Here is a 19,350-nt window from a genome sequence, read left to right on the forward strand (position 1 = left end):
GTCAAATTATTGGTATTTTTTTTCTTTTCTTTCTTTTTATTTTTTCTACCAAGAAAAAAAAAAAAAAAAAAACTAAAACTAAGAAAGGTAAAGGAGTGTGATTTGTGTTACAGAAAACAGTGATTTAAAACCCCTCAGAGGTTTTTGATTTATGTGATTTTTCTATTCTTTTATCTTTTCTTTTTCAAAGAAGAGTGAGGGTTGTTTTTTTCAACATCTGCCTATATTAAACCTGTAGATTTCCAGCATGTAAATCTCTGAAAGATCATTTATAACACTTCCCCAGCAGTCAGTTTGTAAAGTGATCTCAGATTTGATTAAGCTGTTCTTTATAGAAAAGCTGCTGATACCAATTCAACCACAACATTGAACTGTTTTTCATGGGATATGTGACTGCCAGACAGGGAGGAGCGTATCAGATAAAGTACTTGCACTATATTTTCCCAATTCCAGTTTTAAAGTATTTCACATTTTTGTCACAGCTTGCTCAAAGCATCCAAGAACCTATAGAAACTGCAATACATCAGTTCACAGCAAGAACAATGATCTCCTCTCTTCCAGTGGCTGTCCTACAGCAATGGGCTATGTCTGATCCAGATAAAAATCGATTCTACAGAGGAAATAGATTTTGTGCTCCAAACATTTCAAATAATCTTTTACTCTACTTAGGTATAGAGTAAAAATATTCTGCCAAAGTATTCTTTGCATTTACAACACCAGTGTTGGCTTGAAGAGAGAACAAAAGCTTCCAAAATAAGCCAAGTCAAGAAAAAATTGAATTGTCCATATTTTGTGTCTTACAAAAGGAAAAATAAAAAAAGAAAGAAAGAAAAAAGAAAAAAAAAAAAAAAGAAAGTACTTGTCCTGAACAACTAGTAGGTGATCTGCAAGTTTCTAATGGGCTTCCTTCAGGGAAAAAGAGTTTATTTTAGTGCATCTCCAAATATCATATATTTAGTTTGAGTTTGGAGAAGGATGTTATAAACAAATGGGTCAGACATCTTACTGCTTACTAAGGTAAGCTAACACTTGGTATGGACTTTGGAGACATTTATATTACTTTTCAAAACCATCTGTAAGAGTCTGAAGAATTACAGAGCTCTTTTTGCCTGTATTTCTGACAAGAAAAGTACTTAAAATTTTAGTTTTGACTGAATATATGATTACTAGAATAATTACATTTTCTGTATTTACCCTTAATTCTGTGACACATTGATCTAAAAATCTGGAAAGCCATTTTCATGCCACGTGCATCTATCTGCATATGAGAATGATGTGAAAATGTTGAATGTTAGTGCAATTCCTCTAACCTCTTTAAGGAGATGAATCATACATTAGGCGGCCTCTGAAGGAGCACAGGAGTGTGACTCAGTTCTGAAAAAAATTCCTTGGTTGAGACATCTTAATATAGGTGTATGCATATAAGCCAAGGACCCAATTCCCCGCTGTAGTCAGCTGGTACCATCAACAGTGTTGTCAGACAATTAATGGACCTTGAGCATGATTCAGCCCACCCTGCTGAAGACACCAACTGTCTGGTTGGCCATCTTCTGTATGTTCCATTGGCCAGACCTTCTTTTGAGAAGTACATCAAAATTAAATCAATAAGACTAAGAATCTGTATGCCTCAATCTTTAAAATACTGCCTCATAGTACTCCAGACACACGGTTTCACAAGTGTTCAAGAGCTTTACATTTTTCTTGGGTGTTTAAGTACATCTGATCTTCCTGGGGTAGGGGCAAACTTCACAGTAGGCTGGGAATAGGAGACAAGGAGAAAAAAACATCAGTGAAATAGCAGAAGACACTCTAAAGAGACATGAGGGAGTCTCCAAGGATGACAGAGTTCATATTTTTCAGCTGTCTGAAATACTGGGAGTTTTGAGATATGGCATATGGCCCATGAATTTGATTTTGTTGTTGTTGTTGCAGTGGTTTGGTAACACAGTGAGATTTAATAGTCCGTGTATAGAAGGTCATAGTAAATGATCTTGCATTCCTTTCTGGGCTTCAGTTCATGAGTGAATTTTATTCAAGCCTTGCAACTTTGGAGAGCCTCTCTCCAACACAGGCCAAGAGAGAGACTGGTGTCACTGTCTGGATGACTGAAAAATGGGATTAATTACTCAAAGTGTAATGAGAAATATACACAATTTTCTAGAAAGTGTCTGTCACTCTGAGTCAGATGATATGGCCAGGATTTTCAAACCTTTAGCACAAATAAGAATTTGCACGTGTTTACCAAAGCTGCCAAGGAATTTTGGAAGTTTTTGCTGCTTTTATTTACATGCCTTCCCATGCTCTTCTGAGTATAAAAAACAGACTGACCTTCGTTCATACATTTGATTAAATGTACAAATTCTCTAGGGAAAAAAAAAAAAAAAAAAAAAGATTATAACTGTAAACAGTTCTGTTTCAGTTTTTGTGAAGCAGCCATTTCCAGATGGTGATGGAGACGGTAGAAAGCGATGAAGTCTTTGTTGGCAACATTTTGGTTCCAAGTAAGAAACAGGTTGCTGGAAATGGAGTTGTTGCTGCTTTTTTACTGATGGTGTTCAGGTTGGTCAGTCCCACCAATTCATTCTCCAGCCACAGGGTCATCCTTTCTTTAATGATTATTACTTCAGCTGGAGGATGATGAGGGCTCTGGGTACTCAGCTCCAAGCACTTTTCTCCTTCCTCCTCACCCCTCACAGCAGCAGCTCTGTGTACATCGGCTCCCTGAGCAAGACCACTAAAGGCAAATGGGATCAGGGAGCTACATGTGGTTAGATGTAAGCTTCAAATTAAACTGCTATGGAATTATGCAAAGGTTACCTTCCTTTTATTTTTACTTTTTTTCCTGTAAACGTGAGTCTGAGAGCTCTGAGTTACTGCTATGTGTTGCTGATATAAGGACAGCTTAGTCCTCCATCTGCACAAAGCAAAGGGTTTCTGGAAACTGCCCTTGACAATTTGGGTAAAATTCATTTGTCTAAATACAGAGATCTAGCTGAGCAAAAAGACCACAAGAGCCACAAGGACTTAAGAAGTGCCCTACTGAGCCAGACCACTGCTTCCCCAGCTCCATCATTCTCTCTTTAAGTCACAGCAGCTGAGGATATTTAAGAATTGGTGTCAGCTGGCTGCTTTCTGCAGTCCAATCCTCTCGTATTTCACCACCACCTACAATAAAAATATTAGAAATGCTTGAAACTCTGTCTGTGCCTATTTCCTTTAGTGTCTGTTGATGAGTCATGAATTTGTTCAATTGTTTTTTGCACCTTCTGATACCAGCTGTTTTCAGAAGCCTCTTGTGGCAAAAACTTTCAGAAATTCCCTATCTGCTGCAGAGCAAAAGTACTAACTTCTACCAGCATTAAATTGATCTCTCATTATTTTCAAGGACTGCTATTCTGTCCTAGTGTTTTGGGATTCAGTGAGTAATAGTCAGACAAAGGCTCAGTTTGTGTCATGCAGAGAAGCAATAAAAAATTAAATAAAAATGAAATGAAATGAAATGAAATAAAATAAAATAAAATAAAATAAATAAAATAATAAAATAAAAATGCCATGTACTGCTTGAGGCCTATACACACACACATGTAGGTATGTTCCCGAGGTTTTGGAGTGATTCCAGCATGAAGAGCAGGGGTTTTGTTTGTTTAAATACCACCATTTTAAATGTTGTTAAGCTGCTCGTGTTTATCAGCTGAACCACAGCTCAAGCCAAGTTCACTTCCAGATGCCCAGTGTCACTCTACATTCTAGTTAAAAATACCTGTTCCAAAAGTCTGCATGGTGACACCCCACCTTGCCATCCAGGATAAGTGACCATCTCTGTCACGACCTTAAAAGAGGTTCTGGTTGAATTAATGCATTGTCTTTCCAGCAACAAAAACATGCAAACAGACTGTCTCCTAACATGAGGCAAGTGCTGAAGCTTGTGTCTGTCCTTCGTGCCCTGCATCTCCTTCCCCTGTAGCACTGAGCGAACATCAGACTAATCTGCACAAAGCCTGGCAGAGACGTATTGCTGGAATACATAATGCAGGAGGCACAGATATAGAAAAGTAGGGTGAGCTCACTGCTATTTACCTCTGTAAAGGAAAGCTTGTGGAGCAGCAGTTTTGCTCATGTTATCAGAGTTATTTTTCAAGTTCTCCTGTCATGAATGACATTTGGAAATAATGTAGAGTTTTGTGTTTCGAGTTTCCAAACAATGTCATAAACAAATGAAACCATTATTTCATGCAACTGCAACAACCTGTAAATGGGAATAATTTAAAATATACTGAAAACCTAAACAAGAAAAAAATAAAAGGAAAAACAAATAGTTTGAACACCTAGCTTAGTGTTGATAAAAACCAATAAGGAGTGGAAAAGAATTAATCAGTGAAGAAATGGTAGCAAAGGAAAACACAGTAAGAATAATGTGCTAGTTTATGAGAAATAAAAATGTTTCTCCTTTTGCTGTGTGCATTTGCATTAGCCATAAGTCTCCCTGTGCAGGGAAGTTCTTGCTGGCTCAGTGTGGTACCTGAACCTGTGTCTAGCAGAAAGTGGGGGTGTTGGATAAATATTGAACCAGAGAAGGACCCAGAAGAGATTCAGCTAGTGTCCCTGTTGCCTTCCCTTGGAGAAGAAGGAGACATAAAGCTGGGCCAGGGCACGCAGGGCTCAGCTGGTCCCCAGGAAAGCCTGGTATCAAAGGAACATTCAGCAGAGGTTCACTCGTGTTTTTGTCCCAGCCATTGAACATACAGAGGACATTCAGCTAGCCAGTTCCTTTCACACAGACCTACTGTGTCACACCATATGGACCATCCTTCTGCTTCCCCTTGTAATCTATTGTTCAACCATCTCCTGCAGAGGAGACTTCCCATATGCCTTGGGGGTTCCTGTACAAAAAGAAAAACAAAGACACTTCCATGCAGCAATTGCTTGCCGTATGTGTTGTTTGATTGCCTTGCACTGAGTCCCTTCTATCTCTGATTGAATGTACCAGTAACCAAATAAAGGCCATTCACCGCATTCACCTCGGAGCTCTGAGTCAGAGACGGTTTTGCAAGATATCCTCCTTCTCATAAATAATTTGGTGAAATAAAGGTTTGTAAGAGGGCAGGATAAGACAGCAGTGAGATTCTGAAGGATGTTGCTAGTTGGGTTTCTTTGAGGACAGGAATAGATTGGTTCTTCCAGCAGAGTACACAGGGTTTGTCATGCTCATGCCAACAAGCTTCAAGTCATTTATAAAGGCTCAATTCCAACTGCCCCAAGCAGTCGGCTGTAGGTGTGCATTTTTTGCTTTACAAATGGGAGGTGACCTTATAGCAAAGGGACCCTCCTTACTGCCTGACTCCTTGACTTCCCCAGATGAAAGGTGTTGGCTTCCCCAGCAGCTCAGAAGCACTATTTATCAAAACTTTCTCCAGTTTTTAGTCAGCTTTTTGCTCACCTCAGGTTGCTGTTAAAGGGCACTCTGTACTTTGTTGTAAATTAATTTCACAGGGTTTTGCAGCACAGATCAATTTTACATACTGTAATTTAATGGGAACACAATGCTTAATTTTGCTGTTTGCAGAACGAAGAGCCGATTTTCTCCAAGGATGGTCGGAAGTTTTTCTTTGTGCGAGCCATTCCTCAGGGAGGACGTGGAAAGTTCTACCACATCGCTATGTCATCGTCACAGGTAGGGAAGGTGCAAGCATAGAATCTTGTGAATAAAGGAAAGCATTCAGTGGTGGTTTACCAGGCATAAGATAACATGAATTTCTGAATCGGATACTTAGAAGGAAAAAGTCTATCAACTATCTCTTTTCAAACAATATTGTTTCATTGGTTTTTGTTTGTTTGTTTTGTTGTGTTTGTGTGTTTTTTTTAATACCTTCTTAGTTGTACATAAATAAGTAAATCCCTACACTGCCAGAAAGGATTAATCTGAAGCTTGTGGACACACTGGATTAGAGAAACGGGTTTGAAGCTGCTCTGTATTGAATTTATCCCATTATCTTCAGTGGAGCTAAGATGATTTTCACTGTGTTATTTGTATACCTGTCTATTCACGGAAATATGAGAGGGAGGTAGAGTGTGGAAATTGCAGGTGCATGGTTTGTTTTGAACAGGTAATGGAGTTTAGAGAGTTCCCTTTCTCAGAACAGAAATACAAAGAGAAGCTTTGCTCAGATGTCTTCTTCTAAGAATAAAGAAATCAAATTCTCTTTTATTTTTGGCAGCCCAACAGCAGCAGTGATAACTTACAGTCTATTACATCTGGTGACTGGGATGTGACAAAGATATTGGCATATGATGAAAAGAGGCATAAAATGTAAGTAAACTTTGGTCTGACAGATCAGTCATCCACTGCTTAGCACTGGGCTATGGGGTTAGTTACAATAATGTTGTGTATGCACCTGACATGTATGAGCTCAAGGAGATGGGGATAAGACAGACACCTCTGTTTCTGCCTCTGTTTTAGTTTAACTTCCTACACCATTCCATATAGCTTGTCTTTGTTTGATTTTCTATACACAGTTCAAACCTCCCTTTCTGTGACTATAAATGCAGCTTATATTTCTATAGTAAAATGCTTTCTCCTGCAGTGACTTCAGATGTTAAACTCTGAAGGAAAGATGACTATCTTCATTGACTTCCTAGATAGTCAGTTTTATAAAGAATCCTTTATTGACCTTCAAAAATAGCAATTTAATAGAAAAAAAAAATGCAAAAAAAAGGTCACATTATGTGTTTTTGTTTGTTTTTGTTTGTTTGTTTTTGTTTTTTTTTTGTTTGTTTATTTGTTTAAACAAAAATTAAGCCAGATTTCATGAAAATACATTAAAATGTTTGAAGTTTTTCTGGAATCAAACATCATATAGGGTCCTTTGTATGCAAAGACCCATTAGATACAAGATTGAACTCCCAGTTTCTTAAGGTCGCTGAAATGTCTAAGTCTCTGGAATATGATAAACTTTGAATGATCAGAGCATAATGCTCCTTCAGGGTGCTGAACACCCTCAATTAGCAATAACTTCAATAAGAGAAAAAGGTTATTAGCACTTGGAAGAGATGAGAAGCAAACTTGCACCAAAACTCTTGCTTGCATTTTCACTTACCAGTCAAACAGAAAATACCATGCACTATTTGTGCAACCAAAATTTACATTTAGGTGAATGCAGCTTATTGGAAAGAGGACAGCAGGGCTGAATACCTGTCTGACATGCTATTCACCCCACAGACACTATGTCCTCTATGTCTGCTCCTGTGGTCTGTCACTATTCACATGAAATGCATCTGAGGCATCATTCTGGGCCTTGAGGTTGTTCACCTCCAGCAGTATTAGGAGGTTCAAGGTCAAGAAAAACTGCCTCACTGTTACTGCAGAACAGGGCTTTCACTCTTTAGCTGGGAGAACAGATCACCACAGTCTCAGCATAAAACTTGGGCAATGAAGCATTCTTCATTTATGCTGCCTTCCCTGCAAGTTCAACTCCCTTTTTCAAAGGGGACATTTCCATATGTTTCACGTAAGCCCCCGGTTAGCTAAACATGCAAAGAATTAAAAATGAAGTAAAAATGGTTCTAGAGAAAAAGAAAAGCTGTTAAAAGGTAATTCTGCACCATAGAGCTTGATGTGAAAATGTGAAGGTCGTTATCTTCAAGCACTTGAACTTTTTTGACCCACTGGTATGCATAGTCCGGGACCCAAACTTTTTCACATCTGTTTTAATTGCATCCTACCAAGTACTTGTTTGAGCTGGCGCAGTGACATGTTCCTCTGTATGTTTTTCTAATTTCAGTTTAAAATTTCCTTGCTTTTACAAGATCAAGCAAATAACTACGTGAATTAAGATGTTATTGTATAAGATATTTGTAAGTGTCCTCCTAAGAATTCAATTATCTTTTTTTTTTTTTTTTTTTTTTTTTTTTTCTTTCTTAGTTATTTCCACAGCACAGAAGATTTGCCAAGAAGGAGACATTTGTACAGGTCTGTACTTTACTAATGTCAAATGCAGAATTTCTCTTTTCAGTCTTACATGAATCATTACATAAGAGATTGCAGTAAAAACAATTACTTATCTGTTTCTTTTAATGACATTGTAACACCTAGACAGACGAGCATAACACTAGCGAACAAAATGTGGGAGATTTGGAAATGTTTGAAATTTAGCAATTTTTTCATTTTATTGCAAATTTCAAATTAATCCCAAAATTGATAACCTGTTACAAAACTTTCCAACAAAACTACTTAGTGTTTGAAAGAATTCAGAGTTACGTAAACTAAGAGTATAAACTGTTTCTATACTTCCAGACTTTTCTTCAAAGTTCAACAGCACTTCACCTGCTCAGGAGATTGAAAAGAAAAAGCAATATGTTATGTTTACAAATGTGTTTTCTTTCAGTAATTCTAGGTAACTTTAGTATTCTCAGTAACTGTACAATGAATAAAAGGTTAGTTTATAGTAAGCTATTGTAATGTAGCTATCACAAAGTATTGTGGGAATAGATTACAAAAAGGAGGAAAACCAAACTCTGAAATAACCATTCTGGAATCATTATTTTCTTCTATTTTTCTTCTCAGTGTTTGTAATGAAGGGCAGGGCTGGTGATAGCATCATTTTATAAAAGACTGCCAGTACATTTTCATTCTCTAACATGATTTCATAACTTTTTTTCCTTAGTGGGGAGAAAACTAGAGTGAACTATATTATCTACAATTTAATCATGTTTTTCTTTTTAATTATGTTTTCCTGTTTGCTGCATTACATATTTTTAAGAGTAGTTCAGGTCAGTATTTATTTTCTTGAAGAATAGAAAATGGGGAAGAAAAAAATCAAAGCCATATTGACTATTAATTTTTATCAGCAGATGGGAAAAAAAATAAAAGTCACTTAAAAGCTGAGTCCAGGCACAGTTGCTCAGAAAACCTCACTAACCTCACCTCCCCATACTGATAACAGGGAAAAAGATGCCCAAAATGTGAATGTCCTCAACTTTATGTTGATTACAAAGTGACATTGGCCTCATTTGATTTCCTGAATTGGGTAGTCTGAAACATAATCTCAGCCTAAACAAGATCCCAAGGGCTGCTCAGTTGAGTCTTTAGTGGCCCTAAATAGGTTGCTCAGCCTCATCTCTTTTCACCTTGAAATGCTAGCAAAACCACTCATCTACTTCACTGCAATACTTGGAAGATATATTAATTAATATTCTTGAAGTACCATGAAGCTGCAAGATGCCATAGCACTGCAAAATTTCATTTATTAATATGTGTTAATAATCAGTAATTCATTCTTCAATCTACAGTAGGTTCTTACAAAATGCTTCTGAAAATATGGACAAACCATATTATCTTCTTCAAAATAGACCCCTAAACACAATCTTTTCTTTCTATTTGGACATTGTAACATCAATTGTTCAAATTCCTGAAAATACCTTTAGCCTCAGAGACAGCTGTTACCAAACCAAACCAGTGAGGCAACCAGTTAGAAACTTAAAGAAAGCAATTCCAGTCCTTTATTGTCTCCTATAATATAAATTGGTATAGAAACACTACTCCTTTATTTCATGCTTTCATTCACTAAATCATAACTTCCTCTTGTGGAATTGCAACTATGATTTTATTTTAAAAACTGTAACTTCCTACATAACCATCTGACCTTGCAAAGAAAGATATCAGTATCTGCTTATATATTGTCCATTCAGGAAAAAGAAAAAAAAAGAAAAAAAAAAAAAAAGAAAAAAAAAAAAAGCCATTACTGCTGTTTAAACTCAACCAAATGGAAATGCTTTGTCTCTTGCTAATGTTGAGCACATTATATTTATGTTCTTGTTCCACAGTGAGGTTCAAATAATGTTGCTTCCAGATAACATTTGCTCAGTGACCTTCATGGACTTGTATTAACTTTTTCAGCGCAAGCACAAATGGGAACTTCAACAGGCAGTGTCTGTCTTGTGATCTGATTGAAAACTGTACATACTTCAGCGCATCATTCAGTCACAACCTGGAATACTTCTTACTGACATGTGAAGGTATGTTGGTTTTGTTTTTGTGACTATTGTGTCTAAGGGTAGGATTTAGGCATGGATGTCTTAGATATCCTACGAACCTGTGGGCAGTTTTGAAAGATAGGCCCTAAATATCTGTGTCACTTCACTTTTAAAGCTTTACTCTTTTTATTTTTTTCTTTTGTGTATTGTTTTTGGTGGTGGTTGGTTGATTGGCTTGGGTTTTTGAACTATAAAACACGTGTGCAACCTGCTTCTGTGCACATCTTACTACTGAATACAGAGACAAGTTCCTTTAGCCAGTCAAAGCATCCTCAAGTTAAAATAGGAGCAAAACCTAGGGGAGATAAACATCAGTAAATTTATGAGAGAAAAAAACAGCAAGGTGGGATTAACCATGGGTGACTGGAACTAAGTTCCAAATGCATTAACTCTGCTGATTTGATTGTAAGGATTTTCTTACACCAGTACTGTGAACTGGGGGATTTCAAAGTTGATAGGTTGCCGTCAAAAGACAGTTTGCCAATAAAACTCAGCTTGCAGAAAAGTATCTAATGGACAATGTGCTTGGTGGGTGAGTACAGAGTATCTGTTGTTTCGCTGCTCATTCATCTTGCATTTCCCTTAGCTTGAAATAATCTACAGGCCCAACAGAGGCTTCCTGATTTGAAAACACCTTACAGGACATTTCTGCAGAAGAGTTTTAAAAGCCAGCTTTCTCCAGCTCTGTTAAGAATCAATGAAGGACTCCGTAACATTTGATCCTATGTGATTTAATTCTGCTTAGTTATCCTAAATTACCCGCACTGTGCATACACACAGAACTGGATTGCAGCTCCCATGCCCGTATGGGTAAGCATTGTTTTTACTGGTTGCCCAATGCCATGAATGAAGTATCTCAAATGGCTGTATACCCCTACAAAAGTCTGGCAAAGCAGCATGCCAGCAAGAAAGGTCTGATTTTCAGCAGCTCAGGAAAAAGTAAGTATCTATATAATATAAAGAACAGTAGCTGTTGTGTATGCTGTTGTAGAGCAGTCAGGTGGTGCATTTGCTATTCACCTGCTTTGAATAGCAAATATTCACTGGTGTCAGCAACTGTGGAGCACACCAATGATAAAGAAGAGGTATATGAGATGGCAACATGGGAAACAACCAGGATAATCATGATAAACAGCCAGACCCCCTGCTCCTGCATGGGCTCCTCTCCATGGGCCGCAGCCTCCTCCAGGCCACATCTACCTGCTCCACCGGGGGCTCCTCCACAGGCTGCAGCATGGAGATCTGCTCCATGTGGGACCCATGGGTGCACGGGGACAGCCTGCTCCACCAGGGGCCTCTCCACAGGCCTCAGGGGAACTGCTGCTGCCTGCCTGGAGCACCTCCTGCCCTCCTGCTGCTCTCACCTTGGGGGCTGCAGGGCTGGCTCTCTCACTTCTCACTCTTCTCTCTCAGCTGCTGTAGCACAGCAGGTTTTTTTTTTTTTCTTAAATCTGCTCTCCCAGAGGCCCAACAAGCATCAGTCGTGGCTTGGCTCAGGCCAGATGGAGCTGGCTCTGATCTGCCATGGGGCAGCTGCTGGGCTCTCCTCATACCCTGCAGGCCCCCTGCTACCAGAATCTGGCCACATAAACCCAGTACATACCAACCAAAAAGTCTATATATTTCTTAGAATGTGTTTTGTCCCAAGAAGGAAAGATAGACTGTATTTTTGAAGACATTTATAAGTAGACTAAAAAATACATGGCAATACAATGTAGTGAAGTAACACTGGCAGTACAATGGGTAATTATCTTAATGGACTATCTGCAAATCTATTACCGTATGTGGCAGACATATGCAGAAAGTGTAATTTCCCACTAAGTATTCAGTAATGTAGTGAACGTTACTGTATTTATGACGTTTGTCTCTTGACAAGAAAAGCCCTGTGTATTGTTATTCTTGTACTCATTTCAAGAAAAGCTGTCAATAGCTCATAGAAACAGATCTCCATCACACCAAGATAATTGCTTTGCCATAAATTGAAGTATTTGTGAATACCAATATTAAATTTTCTAAAGGATCTTATTGACCATTGGGGATATGTTTGTATTGTATTATATCTCATTTACAAAAAAAAATGAAGTGTTACCTGAAGAGATTAATGAAATTTATTAGAGTGTACATTAATCCAGATACACAAGATAATCATTTTGCATAACAAACTGTGGGCCAGATCCTCAGATGCTGTAAACAATACCTCCATTATCAGGTCATTAGTGTTAGATCTGTTTACATCTGCTGAACATATCTTTGTCTGAATTTTAATTATACAGGATTAAATTGTCAAACTCTACTCTCCACACACTGCAAATAGGTCACAGCTTGAACCTTGAAACTACTGTCAATATCTCCATTCAAATACCTTTGCAAAATGTGTGTGCATGAGAAATACAGAGATCCTGGCAAGATTTCCTTCTTCAATTATTTTATAAAAGTACACTAAATTTGGTAGTTTCCTTTCTTACATAAATGAGAGTTGTACTTTTTAAAGTTCTTTACTTTCAAGAAGTTTGCTGGTATGTTTCTTTTTAGAACATTTTGTGCAGGATCCATTTAACATCAGGTGTCTGTTGTGTTCACATCTACAGCAGAGTCAACTCTCTTTGGCTCCTGTTATAGCCAAAGTGGGTATGGAAAGGGGAATCATTGCTTCTGTGTGAAATGCAGAGTTCTGGACAAAATAATCATTCCCTCAGACTTTGGTGGCTGTGCTGAATATGCAGGGAATGGAGGGTGGATGTCTTAATGTATCATGTGCATCAGGCTCTTGGAGTCAGATGGAGAATTTTGAACACCCTGACATAGGCTGAATTCATATTTAGATGCTTCCCAGGAAGTTTGGCTCATGTTTATAAGACACAAAAACTTATTATACAGGTGTTGCAGTTTGATAGAGTCACTTGGATCCACTAACAGGAGGCTTCCTTCTCCATTGCTTCTTAGGCTGCTCACACCTGAAGTCAGTGTTAATATCCAAGCAGTGGCAAACCATACCTAATGCGGTTTGGTGCTTTCTCCTCCATCTAAACTATAAAAAAGCACCCACAGCATGGATCTTGATGTATACATGTACTCTGTAACTGGCTACACAAATGTGTTTTTGTAGCAGTAACCATGCTAGTGTCAGATTTATATGTACCTTTGAACTTAGCTAAACTTAATATTTTTATTTTGACCAACCCTGTAATATTTTGAGAATTCATATTTTCTCAGATGTCCATAGGACAATTTAATGGCCAAATATTTATATGAAGTTTTCAATGGCTTGAAAACCATTTCTGCATTGACTGTTAGAGACTAACCTCCGCCATACCTCAGTTTCTCTCTAACCCTTTTAAGAACTCACTTTGCAATCTTCAGTTGCCAACTTCACTGTGTTTAGAGATGCAGACACAACTGTGGCTCAGAGTAACCTCTCTAAAATGGATGTCAAGCTTTGTAAGGTTTGATTAAGTGAAAGGCACTGGAAAGGGAAAACATATAGCTATTAAGAAAAAGAAAAAAAAAAAAAAAAAAAAAAAAAGTCTGGCAAGAAGTCTGGCATTGCTCATTTGAACCCAAAGGTAAAGAGCTGGAAGATTTTTACTCACAACTTCAGTACCTTAGAGGCAGGATATAATTGTCTTAAAGGACTTTTTGCTGTCCTTAACAGCAGTGCTATGCAGCACAGGCTGAAATGAGAGAAGTTCGCTATAATAAACGGTAACCTCTCTTTCGAGAGGACAATGTAATGCTTACTGTCAATAGGCAACATTTATTGCAATCACTCAGTCCCAGAAGGCTAGTTACCTTATTTTTCATCTAATTTTATATGCTCATGATTGAATTACTGTGGTAGGATCTAAGGAAGCATGATGCTTTGCAGACTGCTCTTAGATTATCTTGTTGAGACACTGTGGAAAAAGCAATATGTACTGGAGCAAGGTCACTCCTACTGTCACCTTCATCACAAAATATGGGCTTACACTTCTGTCTCCTATCATAAACCAGCATAGGCTCTGCCACTGATTCCCTTTAAGATAAAGAGAATGAAAATCTGGATGGAAGTGTTTTGCTACCTTATACTTAAATTTAATTGAGGATGGATTTTTCTCATCTGGAATACAATGTAAAAATCAATTGTATAGACAAAAAGGTAAGAAATGACAAGTTTTGGCTGTGGAAAGCAACATTTTCCTGTTTATTTAGTGGTGTTCAGATATATAAAGTGCAGAGCTGAAAGACACTGAGACAGTAATGCACTAAAAAACATTTTTAGGTGATTGCTCCTCCTTTGCAAGAATGAAACCTTATCAAGACAATAACTGTAGTCAGTTCTGTAATGTTTTAGTGTTTCCATTTTAAATAGATGTTCTTCATCTTCAGTGACTCCTTCCCTTGCTCCCCAGAGTTACTTACCAACACTATTAAAACCTGAGTGTTAACAAAGTCATTCATGGAGGAAGAAAGGATGGACAACCGCTTTTATTGCAGGCTACCTTGTACTCTGACACTCTGTGTAGCAGGTTTGGTTCCAGTGTCTTTGCTCTCATAAAAAGTGTGTTTGAAGTCATTGAGATGTTGCTTGAACACATGGAATTGACAAAGATTTTCCAGATCCTGGAGTTCAAGTCCCTGCTATTGCAGGCAGCTGCATCATATCTTCCTCTGAGTCAGCTGGTCAGTCGCCATCAACTCACCCTAGCCTTAAGCTAATCTTGGCCAGCTCTATGCCTTTGGGGAGCATACAAAGGGTTCCCCACAAAGGGTTAATGCCTGCTAGCTTTGAGATGAGAGGAATGGTGAGGAAGTCTTCTAACCCATGCATACATTACTGCAATTAATGCCATTTAATATGTGATGAAAATGATAGGGTGTGTGCTGTTCATGGAATGCCTACCAGCCTGCTAATTAAAGTTCTCCATAATCATGCATTATCAGGAAGGGATTAATCATTTTTTTTAAGGATGACACAAAGAAAATTAGTAGTTATGCAGAGGGGAGGGGACTATAATAAGGACTAAGAGGAAACTATTGCCTCATGCTCAGCATGGTTGCTGGTGATACAGAAGTGCCTTTGCCACTGCACTGTGTGTTATCATTTTGTCTATTGACCAATTTGGAAAAAAAAATATAATCTTTCACTTTGAAAAGAGAGGACAGTGTATCTTAGAACAGGGAAAGCTATTTTTTCTTATAGGTCTCAAGTCCTTTCTATTTCTCCAGAAATAGTAAGATTGTTCTGGTTCAAAACAAATTAAAATCACTATAGTTTATCCAAGCTCTTTGAAAATTCTTTTTTGTTGGATTCTTTTTGTTTGTAGTTGACTGGTGTGTACAGGTGAAAGGTTGTTAAAGCTGTCTGTCTCTTTGGAGAAACGAAAGTAGGCTTTTCTAACAAAAATGTTGAAGTATTACCACCTGATTTCAAAGTCCTCTCTACTAATGCAGTTATCAGTAGCTCAGCCTAGATGCTGTAGATCAGTAATCACAGGTAGCAGGAACAAAGTCATTTCTGCCTTTTCTATAAGTCAGTTTTGTAGCTGTAGAGAAAAATGATATGTTGTAACTGAGCTGTGTTTGATAATATGCCTAAAGAACCAACAGGAAAGAGATTTATCTGGGTATAAGTCTGCTTTTCCCCAGGTATGTCCTCTGAGCCAGCAGCCACTATGCCAATAGCACTGTAAGTACACTCCTGGTCCTGCAGTGCTGAATGATGCCTGTAGGCTGGGTTAATCATAAAAAATGAGATTTATAGCTCTTTGGTTCTGCCAGATAACATCCTGGTTCAGTCCCATAAACAGAGCAAGGAGTACAAAAGCACTGTATAGGAAAACATTGTAAAGGATCTCCTTTGAGAGAGTTTCACACTAATAAAGAAGCAATGCAACCAATTTAATGATAATCTGAGTCAAATTCCTCATATTATTGTACATATAACTTGTCCTGTCATTGTAGCTTTGAATTTTAAAGATGAGTGCTGCAAGTTTATTATTTACAGAGGCAGCACGTAGCTATAAACTTCTCGTCTCCTTAAAATGTTTCTTGAGAACTGAATTATCTTCTTTCTTCCACTTGGAGGGATATGGAAACATCATCTGAACATGTGAGCACTTGGTAGCATTACCTGCTACTTCCACCTATTAAGTTTATCCTGAGCATTAAAATGTGCATTTATTGTTCTTATATTTTCCTAATTATTTTTGGAGTCAAAAAGACTTTCACTACTAAGTTGCATCAAATCATCTAACTGCTTTGTGGAAGGCTGTCCTCATATCAGTTTTAATCACATTTTAACCCTGAAGAATCCAGACAATGTTTTAGCAAGGCTTGGCCTTCCAGTATGAAGAGGTCTAAAACCATGTTGTGGAACCATTTTACAAATCCCTTTTTCTGTCTTCTCATGTGGTCACAGCACAAGGTCCTGCCCACATGGATGGCACAAGTCCAAAATGTTATATTTCTGGACAACACCATACACACAGAAACCTTTTTAAGGTAAAAAGGGGCTAAGTTAAAAAAAGACATTCAGTGAAAGCATTAATTTGCAATGAGGGCTGCTTAAAAAGAATTCATCAGCATAGCTTTTATGTTTGTCAGGGCCAGGATTTGGAAGGGGGTTCACACCCTTGATTTGTACAATCATGTTAAAACTAGTAACTACCACTATCACCTCTCCTGCATTAATAATGTGGCTCTTTACTAAAACCCAGCACTCCCATGGAAAACAACTTTTAAAGGAGGATGGAGGTGGCAAGAAAAGTGGGAAAACTGGATAATGGATGCTGCCTTGTGTGCTGCATAGCCGAGCGCTGTGCAGTGTGAGATAAGCTCAGCCAGCAGCCAGCTGGGTGGGAACATCCTCTGAAATGCCAGCATCCAGCACTCTTACCACTTCTATAGTACAGTCCAAGGATTTAAAAAACGGGATTTTTTTAAAATGTGAGTAAACATAAAATCCTGTGTGCTGTTTCTAGTATTGTGCCTATTCTTAGATGTCATCTCTGCGTAAACACATTGTGTTTTTTGAGTACATTTATTTTGGAAAATCTTGTAGTATTTTATTTTCTCACGGGATTACCAGCTGATTCAGCCAGGATTGAGTGTGCCCCAAAGAGAAGCTAAATTAAATCGATAAAGCACTTGGATTTATTGATGAATTTCACTCCAACAAAATAACATTTTATTTTCCACATCTTCTTATCAATTCAGCCAGTTTCATCTGTACTTTTTTTAATGCTGAGTTTATAATGCTGAGTTTTGGGAATGTGTTTGCCCTGAAAACTCCATAAAAACCTGGATATATGATGTTTAACTATCAAATATCTTCACAAAATTTGCTAGTTTTGGCATTTCACTCCTGAGAAATTTCCTTCTGTAATATTCATTGCAAAATCATGGGGACTTCTACTGCTAGCGACTTGCTTTCTGAATAAAAGTGTCTGAATTCTTTTTGCTATAGTAAGGAAGCTCATGACCTTTGTCTTTCATCATGAGTGAATCAAATCACATTTTGCTTCAGTTTCTTTATTAATATGAGGGGTTGATGGGATCATCACAGGGACATTTTGGCAGCAATTTGTATAGCTCTGTCATTTTGAACATGGAAAGCTTAATATTTAATGTCTCCAGATAATTCTATATTGAGATTTATCAGGATACAGGGAAGAGGCAATAGAAATTTTATTGTTGGTAAAATAAATACAGTGCTGAGTGTTTAATTTGAGTTATGGAAAGACGCATAAAGCCCTTTGCAACCTTTCCCCAGATGATCATTTTCATGCTTTTACCAGGTGGGGAGCAGAGGTACAGTGAGAATTAGTGACTTGCCTATGGCCACATCTCAAGCCAAGTATCATGACCCCCATTTCCTTCCTCATATTGCAAGACAGCACTCTAAGGAAAAGCACCGTTGGCTACTGGAACAGACCAGAAGTGGGTCTAGCTCCACAGCCTGTCTCCATCAATGGAGGCTGCATAATTACCCTCTTCAGGATTTTTGCAATAATGTACCCATCAGGGACATATCTGCCCAGCTCTCGCAATAAGAGGTTGGCTCATGCCTTGAGGCAGGAGAATAATGAACCTCTTTCTACATTTTTCTCAGCTCCTTCATTTAATCAGACCTTTTAACCTGTGCTGTGTGGGCCAGACCCACCATCCCTTCAAATCAATGGAAAACCTGGAAATGGGGATTTTTGTAGTAGCTGTGGACAAGCAGATGACAGGAGAGCCCTAAATCAACATAAGACGTCTACCATTCCACAAAGCAAGTTCACAAATTAATGTCTGGTTTATAAAACCTAGTTATATTGCTAATGCATTGCCTTACATATCACACAGAAATCTGGCATATAAGGGTCTCATCAATAATGTTCCTAGAACCAGACTGATCTTAGTATTCATTATTCTCATGTAAAGAAAAATAAAAATAAAAATATGGGCAATAATAATCAAAGTACATAGCACAGCTCTTCCTTGGATACTTTTGGCTGTTTATGGACTATAAAATAACTGAATATTTAGACAAATATATCTGCAAGTGAAGTAGGTGGATTGCTTTCTCTGTTCCCTAAAAAAGCAATCATTTTAATTGCAGAGTACTGCTGGATTCTTTAAATCCTGTGTTGAATGTGAACACCTATGATTTCTATACTTTGAAACAGGTTTTTATAATATTTGTTTTAATTTGCTGGTCCTTATCTATACCTGGAGAGTTGATAACTGTGGGCTGAAAAGTTAAGCTGCAAAATGCTAGTTAGGAGACACAGGTTTGATTTTCTCCTCTGCCACAAGCTCCTTTCAACTCAAGAAAGTATTGTAATTCAAACTTCCTAGAGATGTTGTGAAAATAAAATCCATTACTAACTGTGGTGCTCAGACGTGCAGTGACAATAAGGGCACAGAGGCTCCTGGAAGGATAAAATACCAGAGTGGTTTTAAAAGATTCAGTGAATCTTCAATCCCTTCACTGCAGAGCAACCTTCGTAGCAGAAACTCAGCTATTAGCATGCAGGAGAGCACTCCCATAACAAAAACAGCATGTAAAATGATTAAATCATACCAGAGTGAAGAGCTAACAAGGCATGGTTGCACACAGTTGCTGTTAGCTCACAGCACCGTGCAACATTTCATCTCAATAGCAATTCAATAACCGGTCTGTAATTACATCACAGCCCTTAATAAGCACAGGCCCAATCCTCCCAGGTGCTGAGTGTTCTGAAATCCCACCAGCCGTGGTGGGAGCTGGAGAAGCCTGGTGCAGTAGAGGAGCCCCTCGGCACGTTGCAGTGTGGGACTCCTGCCAGACCAGCTCCTGTGTCACTACAATGACACTCG

General features: G+C 38.2%; 1 protein-coding gene across 4 annotated transcripts in view; it reads left to right on the forward strand.

Annotated features, from left to right (window-relative positions):
* The window catches only part of DPP6 (dipeptidyl peptidase like 6), a 557,763-nt gene that overhangs the window by 510,442 nt on the left and 27,971 nt on the right, over positions 1–19,350 (forward strand). For all 4 annotated transcript variants that reach the window (XM_084509965.1, XM_084509967.1, XM_084509964.1 and 1 more), the window contains exons 13-16: positions 5,564–5,671; positions 6,216–6,307; positions 7,919–7,966; positions 9,893–10,011. In XM_084509965.1, the coding sequence (XP_084366091.1) occupies positions 5,564–5,671; positions 6,216–6,307; positions 7,919–7,966; positions 9,893–10,011 (367 nt within the window). The remainder of the gene's footprint in view (positions 1–5,563; positions 5,672–6,215; positions 6,308–7,918; positions 7,967–9,892; positions 10,012–19,350) is intronic.

Source organism: Aythya ferina (assembly GCF_964211825.1).
Source record: "Aythya ferina genome assembly, chromosome: 2".
NCBI lineage: Eukaryota > Metazoa > Chordata > Aves > Anseriformes > Anatidae > Aythya > Aythya ferina.